At 45.5% G+C, this 12,538-nt stretch overlaps 3 protein-coding genes across 3 annotated transcripts; 2 read left to right on the top strand and 1 right to left on the bottom strand.

Annotated features, from left to right (window-relative positions):
* Positions 1-688: 688 nt before the first annotated feature.
* Positions 689-2,164, bottom strand: LOC139409884 (probable serine/threonine-protein kinase kinX). The gene is made up of 3 exons (XM_071155322.1): positions 1,936-2,164; positions 821-1,814; positions 689-704 (listed from the first exon to the last, which is right to left on the bottom strand). The coding sequence occupies exons 1-3, from the start codon at positions 2,126-2,128 to the stop codon at positions 689-691; spliced, it is 1,203 nt and encodes a 400-aa protein (XP_071011423.1). The 5' UTR covers positions 2,129-2,164.
* A 1,332-nt stretch (positions 2,165-3,496) lies between these two features.
* LOC139409977 (probable serine/threonine-protein kinase kinX) lies at positions 3,497-6,566 on the top strand. Its single transcript, XM_071155430.1, has 3 exons — positions 3,497-3,733; positions 4,674-5,426; positions 6,334-6,566. The coding sequence occupies exons 1-3, from the start codon at positions 3,553-3,555 to the stop codon at positions 6,564-6,566; spliced, it is 1,167 nt and encodes a 388-aa protein (XP_071011531.1). The 5' UTR covers positions 3,497-3,552.
* Positions 6,567-9,061: 2,495 nt separating this feature from the next.
* On the top strand, positions 9,062-11,626 carry LOC139418052 (uncharacterized). Its single transcript, XM_071167187.1, has 2 exons — positions 9,062-9,967; positions 11,171-11,626. Exons 1-2 carry the CDS (start codon positions 9,178-9,180, stop codon positions 11,353-11,355), a joined length of 975 nt encoding a protein of 324 aa, XP_071023288.1. The 5' UTR covers positions 9,062-9,177; the 3' UTR covers positions 11,356-11,626.
* The last annotated feature ends 912 nt before the right edge of the window (positions 11,627-12,538 follow it).

Consider the following 12,538-nt stretch of genomic DNA (forward strand, 5'->3'; position numbering starts at 1 on the left):
TCATCTTACTTGTTCTGAAGAAGTGCTGGGACTCTGATGAACTTTACCGTTTTCACTCTGAGCTGCAGAACAGTCTGGATTTACTGCAGAGAGGAGCTGAGAGTCACTGGTTGGTTCTGATACTCTGTTTTCACTCTGAGCTGCAGAACAGTCTGGATTTACTGCAGAGAGGAGCTGAGAGTCACTGGTTGGTTCTGATACTCTGTTTTCACTCTGAGCTGCAGAACAGTCTGGATTTACTGCAGAGAGGAGCTGAGAGTCACTGGTTGGTTCTGATACTCTGCTGTCAGATTCCAGCTGCTGTTCCTCCTGATTCATCCAGAGTTTCTCTTGTTTTGTGGGCTCTGGTTCCTCCAGACCCAGCCTGGGACTTCTCTCCTGCTGCTCTGGGGGAACCTCCTCTTTAGAGACAGGGAGAGAGGGCTGCTGGGAGTCTGGAGAGAAGTGAGGGGGAATGGGTCTCTCCATCCCATCAACATGTTCTTCTATGTTTCCTACCTGGGCTTCAGAACAGTCTGGATTTGCTGCAGAGAGGGTTGGTTCTGATACTCTACAAAGGCTTGTTGATTTTGATAGCCCAATGTAAAGCTGCTCTTCCTCCTGCCTGGCCCCGAATTCCTCCCGTTTGTCTTTAACCTTTGTGGGCTCTGGGTCCTCCTGCTGCAGACTGGGGCTCCTCTCTTGCTGCTCAGGGGGAACCTCCTCTTCAAAGACAGGGAGTTCTGGAGGGTTGGAAGATAGAATGGGTCTCTCCAACCCATCAACATATTCTTCTATCTTTTCACTCTTAGCTGCAGAACAGTCTGGATTTGCTACAGACGTTGATTCTAATTCTTTGCAAAGACTAGTTGGTGCTAAAACTCTGCAGAGGCTGGTTGGTTCTAATACTCTGATTTCAGACTCCAGACCTTGAGGCTGGTCTTCCTCTTGACTGGTCCTGAGTTCCTCCTGTTCCTCTTTAATCTGTGTGGGCTCTGGGTCCTCCTGCCCCTGACTGGGGCTCCTCTCTTGCTCACAGTGCTGCTGTTCAGGGGGAACCTCCTCTTCAGAGACAGGGAGAGAGAGCTGCTGGGAGTCTGGAGGGAGGAGAATAAGAATAAGCATCTCCACTGCCCCATCAACACATACTCTGTTTTCACCCAGAGCTGCAGAACAGTCTGGATTTACTGCAGAGAGGAGCTGAGAGTCACTGGTTGGTTCTGATACTCTGCTGTCAGATTCCAGCTGCTGTTCCTCCTTATTCATCCAGAGTTCCTCTTGTTTTGTGGGCTCTGGTTCCTCCAGACCCAGCCTGGGGCTTCTCTCCTGCTGCTCTGGGGGAACCTCCTCTTTAGAGACAGGGAGAGAGGGCTGCTGGGAGTCTGGAGACAAGGGAGGGGGAATGGGTCTCTCCATCCCATCAACACGTTTGTCTATGTTTTCTGCCTGGGCTTCAGAGAGGAGCTGAGAGTCCCTGGTTGGTTCTGATATGCTGTAATCCTCTCCATCAGGTTCTGTTTTGTTCTGTTCAGTTGTGTTGGTGGGTAGAGAGTCCCTCGCTCTGTTCTCCAAGGTTTGGTCAAGATGTGAGGGCAGAGGTGGGTCCTGTTTATAGTCACTTTTCATACAGGCAGGGATCAAGACGTCTTTGGTATCAGGTTCCAGCCCTTGAGGCTGGTCCTCCTCTTGACTGGTCCTGAGTTCCTCCTCTTCCTCTTTAATCTGTGTGGGCTCTGGGTCCTCCTGCCCCTGACTGGTGCTCCTCTCCTGCTCACAGTGCTGCTGCTCATGTGGAACCTCCTCTTCAGAGACAGGAAAAGAGAGCTGCTGGGAGTCTGGCGGGAGGGAAAAGAAAACCAATAATGATTACATTTGTATAATTATTTGATCAATAAGTGTTGCTCACAGTAACTATATGATTCGTGCATTTTGAGTTGTCATTATTTAATTGCAAACCTTCGCGGTGTAACTTGATTTCGGAGTTGAAAACCAAATCCAACAGGCTCTGTAGACGTTTGTTCTCCTCGTTTGAACGGGAGATTTCTTCCAGGTACTCGCCTATATTTTGTTCAAGTACAACGGATATCTCCATAGCTACCGCTGTTAATCGTTCGGTAATAAACACATTCAAGAACTGTAATTGTGACATTTTATATTCACGACGTAAACAAACCAAAGCACTAGCCGTTCACGTTCTGCTTCTTCTTCTTCTATTTTGTTTTAAGGCATTTGTTAAACAATTTAAAGGATGCACTACCACCACCTACTGGAAGTAAATATGCCTCCAACTTCAAAACCTTTCTTTCGCACGACGTGACAAATTCGTTCAAATTTCATTCCCCCAGTATTTGTTATCCTCAGCGGATCGTCCATAAGAGGTTGATGGGTTACTGCAGGTAGCTAGCGTTCTACAACATGCAACATTGAAGTTAGGTTATAAAACACCATAGAAGAATAAAAAGCACAAAAACGGGGAATAAGAGCTCCAGAATTAGTTTAGAGTGAGGGTGTCAGGGTGAAGTAGCTGCGGTGAGGATCGCCGAGTTCGTCCCGCGTCCCAAGGATGATTTTGGCCCAGTGGGGGTGACATTTGTGAAGAGAATGGATCCTTGCTTTTTGGTTGATCCATACGTGGTGTCAGATTGGGTGGATGAGAGGTTGGGGACTGTTGAATTGGTGATGGTAACTTGGAGTGGACTCATGATGATTTATTGTGTTTCCTCCACCCAGAGGGAGAGGGCGCTCCGGATTACGAGATAAGGGATAAGGATTGTGATGGGTTTCTCTCTCTGGAGCATGGCGCTGTTTAAAGGATGGAATATGTTGTTTCTTAACATGACAGTGCATTTTGGATTTGTTGAGCTCTATTTAGATTAGGCTATTTGATCGGAGAAACCTGTATGATGTGAAAAGTTGTGGGGGTGATCATGGTGCTGGAGGTGTCCATTGAGAGAAAGGCAGATTGAGGTTACCAGGGTTACAGTAGTACAGGAAGTGTGGTATGCTGAAGCAGGGAAGAGAGTGGTTGAGGAACATGGGTACAGGGTGAGGGATCCTGAGAGGATTCCTGTGAGAGATCAAGAGACCGTGATGGGAAGAGTATGTGCTTCAGCAAGGTGGGCTTTTTATCATTTATAGCCGTGGTCGTCAATTGTACTGCAGAAATGAATTGAAAGTCACAGAAAATAGAGGTTGTGGTGGCAGCGGTAGAGAAGTACTTGGGATTGGGAGGATTTACTGCAGAACAGCTGCAGGGGGAGTGGTAGGGTTTTGTCTTCTCAACCCACTGGTCTAGAGTTGGACTAGATAGGGTTCAATAGTGGAATGGGTGGCAATTTCCATTTTCCCCAATATTGTATTATTGCATCAAATGTAATGTAGGTGGACCGTGAATGGCCTCACACCACTCTCTTCCCTACAGTAGGTGGCGGTGTATGCACCTTAAAGTTGGATGCAATCCGACAACCAAATCCAAAAGAAGAAGAATTAAAGCAGAAAGTGAATAGCTCGAGCGTTGGTTTATTTTCCTCGTTGACATGTGGCTCTATAGACCCTAAAATTCCCAAATTACAGATGGAGTTGAATACGTTTCTTACTCAGCGGTTAACAGCGGCCGCTGTGGAGATATCGGCTGTCTTTGAAAAAAAGATTATCGAGTACCAGGTTGAAATCTCCCGTTCGAAGGAGGAGAACAAACGTCTACAGCGGCTGTTGGATTTGGTTTTCCACCCGGAAATCAAGTTACGTCGAGCAGGTTTGTAATAATAACTACTGTGGGAAACAAAATTATTTATCAAATAATTATACTCATTTAGTCATTCACACACACAATTAGACTGCAGTATATTAACCCGTCTGTCTCCACACCCGGGGGACCCAAACAGTAGTAACATAACAAAATCACCACTTCCATAAATATTGTTTTTTTATTTGTTTTTTAATTCTATTAAATACATTGGAATGGTTAGGGTTAAATGTAAGTCAACCCTGCTTTGAGTCGATAGGACTGTATACATTTTTAAAACCCTTTTATTGACATGACAGTATCTCCATTCTAGCCGACACAGTGAGTTTGGGATCTGTACTAATGGTCCACTCAGTCTTATCTGTTTAACTCCGTATGAAATGATTTCAAATAGTATTTGAACCCAGGTCTGAAGAAAACACAGATCACTAGCCAGAGGGAACAAGAAGCATCGTGTGTGTGCGTGTGCACACCAGCCTCAGCGGGGTGATAGAAACCTTAAACATCCCTTTTCCAGGGATACAGTATCTTCAACCTATCACCCCCATTTTTTTTTCTTGTGTATTACTTTATATGACCAGTATATAACTGTATCAGAGGAGGCTGGTGGGAGGAGTTTTAGGAGGATGGGCTTATTGTAATGGCTGGAATGGAATAAATGGAACAGTATTAATCACATGGAAACCACATGTTGGACTCGGTTCTATTGATTCCTCCTATAGCACCTCCCACCAGCCTCCTCTGAACTGCATTATTAAGGAAGAGCTTGCAATCACTGTTTACACCTGCTGCATCCTGCTGTATACTGCTGTATCCTGCTGCATCCTGCTGTATCCTGCTGTATCCTGCTGCATCCTGCTGTATCCTGCTGCATCCTGCTGTATCCTGCTGCATCCTGCAGTACGTGAATAAACTCTGATTTGATTTGTTTTCCTTTTCTTCCCTCCAGACTCCCAGCAGCTCTCTCTTCCTGCCTCTGAAAAGGAGGTTCCTCCTGAACAGCAGCACTGTGAGCAGGAGAGTAGCCCCCGTCAGTGGCAGGAGGACCCAGAGCCCACACAGATTAAAGAGGAACAGGAGGAAGTCAGGACCAGTCAAGAGGAGGACCAGCCTCAAGGGCTGGAACCTGATACCAAAGACATCTTAATCCCTGCCTGTGTGAAAAGTGACTATGAACAGAACCTACCTCTGCCCTCACATCTTGACCAAACCTTGGAGAACAGAGAGAGGGACTCTCTACCCACCAACACAACTGAACAGATCAAAACAGAACCTGATGGAGAGGATTACAGCATATCAGAACCAACCAGGGACTCTCAGCTCCTCTCTGAAGCCCAGGTAGAAAACATAGACGAACGTGTTGATGGGATGGAGAGACCCATTCCCCCTCCCTTCTCTCCAGACTCCCAGCAGCCCTCTCTCCCTGTCTCTAAAGAGGAGGTTCCCCCAGAGCAGCAGGAGAGAAGCCCCAGGCTGGGTCTGGAGGACCCAGAGCCCACAAAACAAGAGGAACTCTGGACGAATCAGGAGGAACAGCAGCTGGAATCTGACAGCAGAGTATCAGAACCAACCAGTGACTCTCAGCTCCTCTCTGCAGTAAATCCAGACTGTTCTGCAGCTCAGAGTGAAAACAGAGTATCAGAACCAACCAGTGACTCTCAGCTCCTCTCTGCAGTAAATCCAGACTGTTCTGCAGCTCTGGGTGAAAACAGAGTATGTGTTGATGGGGCAGTGGAGATGCTAATTCAAGTAAGATTATATTTAATTTATTTTATTAATATACATGTAGAACAGCACAAAAAGGCAGCATTTAATTGTAGCGAAAACAGCCAAATGATTACATGAGATTCTGAAAGCAATTTCTTTACAGAAAATGAATACTAAAAAAAAATATGAACATGAATATATACATTTTAAATATAAAGTATATGGACAATTCCAGCATTATGGACATTACATTTGCAAGCAAAATCACAACCTTAATATCTCACACTCACAGAAAATTGACAAAGTAAATAGAATGATGTGTGTCTATAGTACTCCTTGGGTGAACCCAAAACAGACTTCTAAATCCTGTCAAGTTGGAGAAATTAATGAAATGTATGTCAAAACAAAGAAATCAATGATTGCAAAGTGAAACAAACCATACAACTCTATGCACAAGGACGACTTTTTGTAGATGCGAATTCTGGTAACAGAATGACGGGCACCAACGGCACCAACCGTCATTCTGTTACCAGACTTTCTATCTGCATTGGTCTTCCAGTACATGTGTTTTTGTAAAACATTCTGTGGAAATTGTTCAAAGTTGTCCTTGTGCATACAGTCGTTGTACGGTTTGTTTCACCTTGCAATCATTGGTTTTTTGTTTGACATACATTATATATCCAAAAGTATGTGGACACCCCTTTAAATTAGTGGCTTCGGGCTATTTCGGCTACACCCGTTGCTGACAGGTGTGTAAAATTGAGCACACCGCCATGCAATCTCCATAGACAAACATTGGCAGTGGAATGGCCTTACTGAAGAGCTTAGTGACTTTCAACGTGGCACCGTCATAGGATGCCACATTTCCAACAAGTCGGTTTGTCAAATTTTTGCCCTGCTAGATCTGCCCCGGGCAACTGCAAGTGCGGTTATTGTGAAGTGGAAACGTCAAGGAGTAACAACGGCTCAGCCACAAAGTGGTAGGCCACACAAGCTCACAGAGCAGGACCGCCAAGTGCTGAAGCACGTAGAGCTTAAGAATCGCCTGTCCTCGGTTGCAACACTCACTACAGAGTTCCAAACTGCCTCTGGCAGCAATGTCAGCACAATTAACTGTTCATCGGAGCTTCATTGAAATGAGTCTCCACGGCCGAGCAGCTGCACACAAGCCTAACATCACCATCTGGTGTAAAGCTTGCCACCACTGGACTCTGGAGCAGTGGAAACACGTTCTCTGGAGTGATGAATCACACTTCACCATCTGGCTGTCCGATGGACAAATCTGGGTTTGACGGATGACCGGAGAACGCTACCTGTCCGAATGCATAATGCCAACTGTAAAGTTTGGTGGAGGAGGAATAATGGTCTGGGGCTGTTTTTCATGGTTCGGGCCCCTTAGTTCCAGTGAAGGGAAATCTTAATGCTACAGCATACATTGACATTCTAGACGATTCTGTGCTTCCAACTTTGTGGAAACAGTTTGGGAAAGGCCCTTTCCTGTTTCAACATGACAATGCCCCCGTGCACAAAGCGAAGTCCATACACAAATGGTTTGTCGAGATAGGTGTGGAAGAAATTGACTGGCCTGCACAGAGCCCTGACCTCAACCCCATTGAACACCTTTTGGATGAAATGGAACGCTGAATGCGAGCCAGGCCTAATCTCACTAATGCTCTTGTGGCTGAATGGAAGCAAGTCCCTGCAGCAATGTTCCAACATCTAGTGGAAAGCCTTCCCAGAAGAGTGGAGGCTGTTATAGCAGTTATAGCAGAAAAGGGGGGACCAACTCCATGATTTTGGAATGAGATGTTTGACGAGCAGGTGTCCACATACTTCTGGTCATGTAGTGTACATTTTAATGTGAAAAATCTCTTTCCATGGGGTCTCATTCCCATGGAATTGCCCACGTACAGTGGATTGGTAAAGTATTAAGACCCCTTTTTCCAGATTTTGTTACGTTACAGCCTTATTCTAAAATGGATTAAATTGTAATGACAAAGCAAAAACAGGGTGTTATAAATTTGTGCAAATTTATAAAAACTATCACATACACAAGTATTCAGCCCTTTTATGCAGTACTTTGTTGAAGCACCTTTGGCAGCGTTTACAACCTCTACTCTTCTTGGGTATGACGCTACAAGCTCGGCACACCTGTATTTGGGGAGTTTCTCCCATTCTTCTCTGCAGATCCTCTCAAGCTCTGTCAGGATGGATGGGGAGCGTCGCTGTACAGCTATTTTCAGGTCTCTCCAGAGATGTTCAAGTCCGGGCTCTGGTTGGGTCACTTAAGGACATTCAGAGACTTGTCCCGAAGCCACTCCAGCGTTGTTGTTCTGTTGGAAGGTGAACCTTCGTCCCAGTCTGAGGTCCTGAGTGATCTGAACCAAGTTTTCATCAAGGATTTCTCGGAACTTTGCTCCGTTAATGTTTCCTTCAATTTCGACGAGTCTTCCAGTCCCTGCCACCACCTTGCTTCACTGTAGGGATGGTGCCAGGTTTCCTCCAGATGTGACGCTTGGCATTCAGGCCAAAGAGTTCAACCTTGGTTTCATCAGACCAGAAAATATTGTTTCTCATGGTCTGAGAGTCTAGGTGCCTTTTGGCAAACTCCAAGTGGCTGTCATGTGCCTTTTTACTGAGGAGTGGCATCCGTCTAGCCACTCTGCCATAAAGGCCTGATTGGTGTAGTGCTGCAGAGATGATTGTCCTTCTGGAATGTTCTCCCATCTCCACAGAGGACCTCTAGAGCTCTGTCAGAGTGACGGGTTGTTGGTCACCTCCCTGACCAAGGCCTTTGTCCCCTGATTGCTCAGTCGGGCGGCCAGCTCTAGGAAGAGTCTTGGTGGTTCCAAACTTCTTCCATTTAAGGATGATGGAGGCCACTGTGTTTTTGGGGACCTTCAATACTGCAGAAATGTTTTGGTACCCTTCCCCAGATCTCTGCCTCGACACAATCCTGTCTCTGAGCTCTACGGACAATTCCTTCCACCTCATGGCTTGGTTTTTGCTCTGACAATTTCGAGTCTCGTAGCAAAGGGTCTGAATACTTATGTAAATATACATCTGCAAAAATGTCTAAACCTGTTTTTGCTTTGTCATTATGGGGTATTGTGATGTCATTATGGGGTATTGTGATGTTATTATGGGGTATTGTGATGTCATTATGGGGTATTGTGATGTCATTATGGGGTATTGTGATGTCATTATGGGGTATTGTGATGTCATTATGGGGTATTGTGATGTCATTATGGGGTATTGTGATGTCATTATGGGGTATTGTGTGTAGATTGATGAGGGGGAAAAATATTTTACCAATTTTAAAATAAGGCTGTAATGTAAAAAAAAATGGGAGAAAAGTCAAGGTGTCTGAATACTTTCCGAATGCACTGTACAATGTTTAATATGATAACTCTACAAACATATCTACGTTCCAAAACGGGATCTCTGCTGTCCGAGAGATTTCATATTACATTCATCTCTCCTTTTTGTTTCCCTCTTAGGATTCTAGTAACGTGGAATCAAATGAAGCATCTAGTTTCTCTACCTGGAGTGAGGAAAACATCTCAGTAACAGACAGCAACTCTTCAGACAGTAGCTCCTGCACTAAAGAAGACTCTGAGGCACGTAAACCAGCGAAGAGAACATGCCATTCTAGTGGTGTGGTGAATGAACCATCTGATTTGTCCAGCTTATGTGATGAAAACAACCCGGGGACTGAGATCAGCCCTTCAGACGGCAACAAAGACATGAACATCCAAACAGACTCTGGGGCTCATAATCCAGCTAAGAGGATATGTCAGAGGGTGCATGATGTTGCCGTAGCAAGACGTGGGAGTGGAGAGATGGCCTCCTGTTCCCGTCCCAAAGTGCCAGGATCCACTCGATGTTACACCCACTGCTTGCACTGTCAAGGTCTGTACATTCGAAAGTCACTACGGAAGCATGTCAGATACTGCCCTCTGAACCCCAAAGCTGAAGAACCAAAACCTGGACCAAAGATGAGGATTCAGTCAGCGATGGCGTTTAAGATGCGTCCTCAACCCGACTACGTCAGCACAGGTCTTTGGAAGATAGTTTGTGGTATGAACTCCGGCCGAGTTTCATTTGTGGTTAGAAATGACAAATGTATCCTCCTCATGGGAGAGGAGCTGTACAACAAACTACAGCCAGATGACAGAAGAAACAGATACATTCAACAAAGATTGAGAGAGGTGGCAAGACTCCTCATCACGGCCAGGACGTGTACACCTCTGATGTGCTTTGAGGACTTGGTCATACCTAGTAATTTACCTCACGTCATCACGGCAGTGAGAGCTGTTGCTGGCTACAACGAGGAGAACAAAACGTACGACCGTCCGACCCTGGCTGTTCAAATGGGATACAACTTAATGAACATTGGCAGCGCTGTGGAATCCTGTGCACTGACGTCAGGACGACACAAAGTCGCGGAGTCTGCTGGCAAATTCAAAAGTTTCAAGTGGAATGAGGTTGTTTTGGCTGGAGCACTGTCCACTCTCAGTGAACCCCAAAATAAATGTAAGTCACATGTCACACCTTGTAGGTCAGGCTAGCTCTCCAAGTGGATGGTTTGTTACACCTTGTAGGTCAGGCTAGCTCTCCAAGTGGATGGTTTGTTACACCTTGTAGGTCAGGCTAGCTCTCCAAGTGGATGGTTTGTTACACCTTGTAGGTCTGGCTAGCTCTCCAAGTGGATGGTTTGTTACACCTTGTAGGTCAGGCTAGCTCTCCAAGTGGATGGTTTGTTACACCTTGTAGGTCAGGCTAGCTCTCCAAGTGGATGGTTTATACACCTTGTAGGTCAGGCTAGCGCTCCAAGTGGATGGTTTGTTACACCTTGTAGGTCAGGCTAGCTCTCCAAGTGGATGGTTTGATACACCTTGTAGGTCAGGCTAGCTCTCCAAGTGGATGGTTTGTTACACCTTGTAGGTCAGGCTAGCTCTCCAAGTGGATGGTTTGTTACACCTTGTAGGTCAGGCTAGCTCTCCAAGTGGATGGTTTGTTACACCTTGTAGGTCAGGCTAGCTCTCCAAGTGGATGGTTTGCTACACCTTGTAGGTCAGGCTAGCTCTCCAAGTGGATGGTTTGTTACACCTTGTAGGTCTGGCTAGCTCTCCAAGTGGATGGTTTGTTACATCTTGTAGGTCAGGCTAGCTCTCCAAGTGGATGGTTTGTTACATCTTGTAGGTCAGGCTAGCTCTCCAAGTGGATGGTTTGTTACACCTTGTAGGTCAGGCTAGCTCTCCAAGTGGATGGTTTGTTACACCTTGTAGGTCAGGCTAGCTCTCCAAGTGGATGGTTTGTTACACCTTGTAGGTCAGGCTAGCTCTCCAAGTGGATGGTTTGTTACACCTTGTAGGTCAGGCTAGCTCTCCAAGTGGATGGTTTGTTACACCTTGTAGGTCAGGGTAGCTCTCCAAGTGGATGGTTTGTTACACTTTGTAGGTCAGGCTAGCTCTCCATGTGGATGGTTTGCCAGCCATCCCTAATAATATTATATTTTTTTAGGAAATATGACTGGAAATTGTCATGTTTAAATGGTCACCTTTATTCATATTCTGTTCATATATTTATATTCATTTTTTCTGTCTTTCTCTGGTTGTTTCAGCTGCAACATTGTCAACTCCTGTTGAGCCAAAAAGTGAAATGTGAAAATCGTGATATTATTTTCCATTCTTTGCTGCCATTTTTGCAATCTTTTAAGCAACCTTCTCTCAACAGGCGCCCAGCCGGCCCGTCGCACAGGCGCCCAGCCGGCCCGTCTCCCAGCGGAGCCGGCGCCCAGCCGACCCGTCGCACAGGCGCCCAGCCGGCCTGTCTCCCAGCTGAGCCGGCGCCCAGCAAACCCGTCGCACAGGCGCCCAGCAAACCCAAAGAAACACTGTGAGATTAAAGTGGATCGTTGATGAGGGAGCAGCAGTAGAGAAACGCATGATGCCGTTCATAAAGAGTGGCCAAGTTCCTGGAAAGAGGGACTGCCTCAAATGCCTCCAGTCAGAACCTGTGGCGCTCAAAAGCAGAAACTGGTCGGGCATTAAGTTCAATGCAACTAGAATCAAACAGAGACAGAGTACTGCAGCAAACTTGGGAGACCGCGGCCCTGACGGGTACTTCAAATCAGGTCCAGAGACTGTCAACGCAACACCTTAGCCATTGCGTTTCCCAGTCAGACTTCGAACCAGCCAGGGATTTGAACCAGCGACTTTGTGTGTGTGGTGGGGGGTTACAGGTACCAATATTTAAATATTCTGTTTCTATATTTTATATTCATTAGTTCACACATTGTACCTGTGGGTTGCCACTAAAAACAATGAAGAAGAAATTAACTTCGCCATTTCCTGGTTGGTAAAGTTCTAACAGTAAACCTAATTTCAGTTTGTGACAAAACCAGCAAGTATAGTGTAGAGGATCATGGTACCGTCTAAACCGCTGTGAAATATATTTTCCATAAACAAAAATATTATTTTTTTTTCGTCTGTTTTGAAGCTGGTGTACGAAACTTAAGAACGGGAAGCATAGAAATAGGGCACATAGAACAGATCTACCGGCTTCCTAGACTAGAGTGACAGATCTATAACTGTAAGTAGAGACGGAGTCCTCCATCGGGATCTTGAGAGGCAGTAGGGCTTATTTGGTTTCGATACATTTTTTGTAATTTGAGATTAAACTGAATTTGTATCTATGATCTTCAATGCATTTGGGAGCAATAGAGAGACATTGTCTAGATATAGTACAATATCGTCTGCGTATTGGTGTTATTTTATTTGATTGATGAATGGCCTGGGCCAGGGGGTTCCCATGGATAATAAAATAACAAAGGAGAAATTGATCGCCTAGTCTGCTTCTTCTAGTGATTCTGAACAGAGCACATATTGCCTGTTATAACTATGGCTGAGGGATTGGCATATTAATTAAATAAGAGCCATTTTTCAAGACCGACCAGAGATATAGCCATTCTAGTTGAGTAAAAGCTTTTTCTGTATGGAGAGATGAAACAGCCCAAGGACCTGTTGATTCTGATGAAGCATCGAAGATATGGAATAGTCGACGGATCTAATCCGAAGATAAATATATATATACTTTTTTTAT

The sequence above is a fragment of the Oncorhynchus clarkii genome, chromosome 1, assembly GCF_045791955.1.
Source record: "Oncorhynchus clarkii lewisi isolate Uvic-CL-2024 chromosome 1, UVic_Ocla_1.0, whole genome shotgun sequence".
NCBI classification, from domain to species: Eukaryota; Metazoa; Chordata; class Actinopteri; order Salmoniformes; family Salmonidae; genus Oncorhynchus; species Oncorhynchus clarkii.

Bases quoted from the DNA above. Each gene is read 5' to 3' on its own strand.
- LOC139409884 (XM_071155322.1), bottom strand. From the start codon at position 2,128: ATGTCACAATTACAGTTCTTGAATGTGTTTATTACCGAACGATTAACA. The intron at 1,815-1,935 runs GTTTGCAATTAA...CCCTCCCGCCAG, and splicing joins AATCAAGTTACACCGCGAAG to ACTCCCAGCAGCTCTCTTTT.
- LOC139409977 (XM_071155430.1), top strand. From the start codon at position 3,553: ATGGAGTTGAATACGTTTCTTACTCAGCGGTTAACAGCGGCCGCTGTG. The intron at 3,734-4,673 runs GTTTGTAATAAT...TCTTCCCTCCAG, and splicing joins AATCAAGTTACGTCGAGCAG to ACTCCCAGCAGCTCTCTCTT. The intron at 5,427-6,333 runs GTGAAAACAGAG...TTGCCCTGCTAG, and splicing joins AGACTGTTCTGCAGCTCTGG to ATCTGCCCCGGGCAACTGCA.
- LOC139418052 (XM_071167187.1), top strand. From the start codon at position 9,178: ATGAACATCCAAACAGACTCTGGGGCTCATAATCCAGCTAAGAGGATA. The intron at 9,968-11,170 runs GTAAGTCACATG...TTCTCTCAACAG, and splicing joins CAGTGAACCCCAAAATAAAT to GCGCCCAGCCGGCCCGTCGC.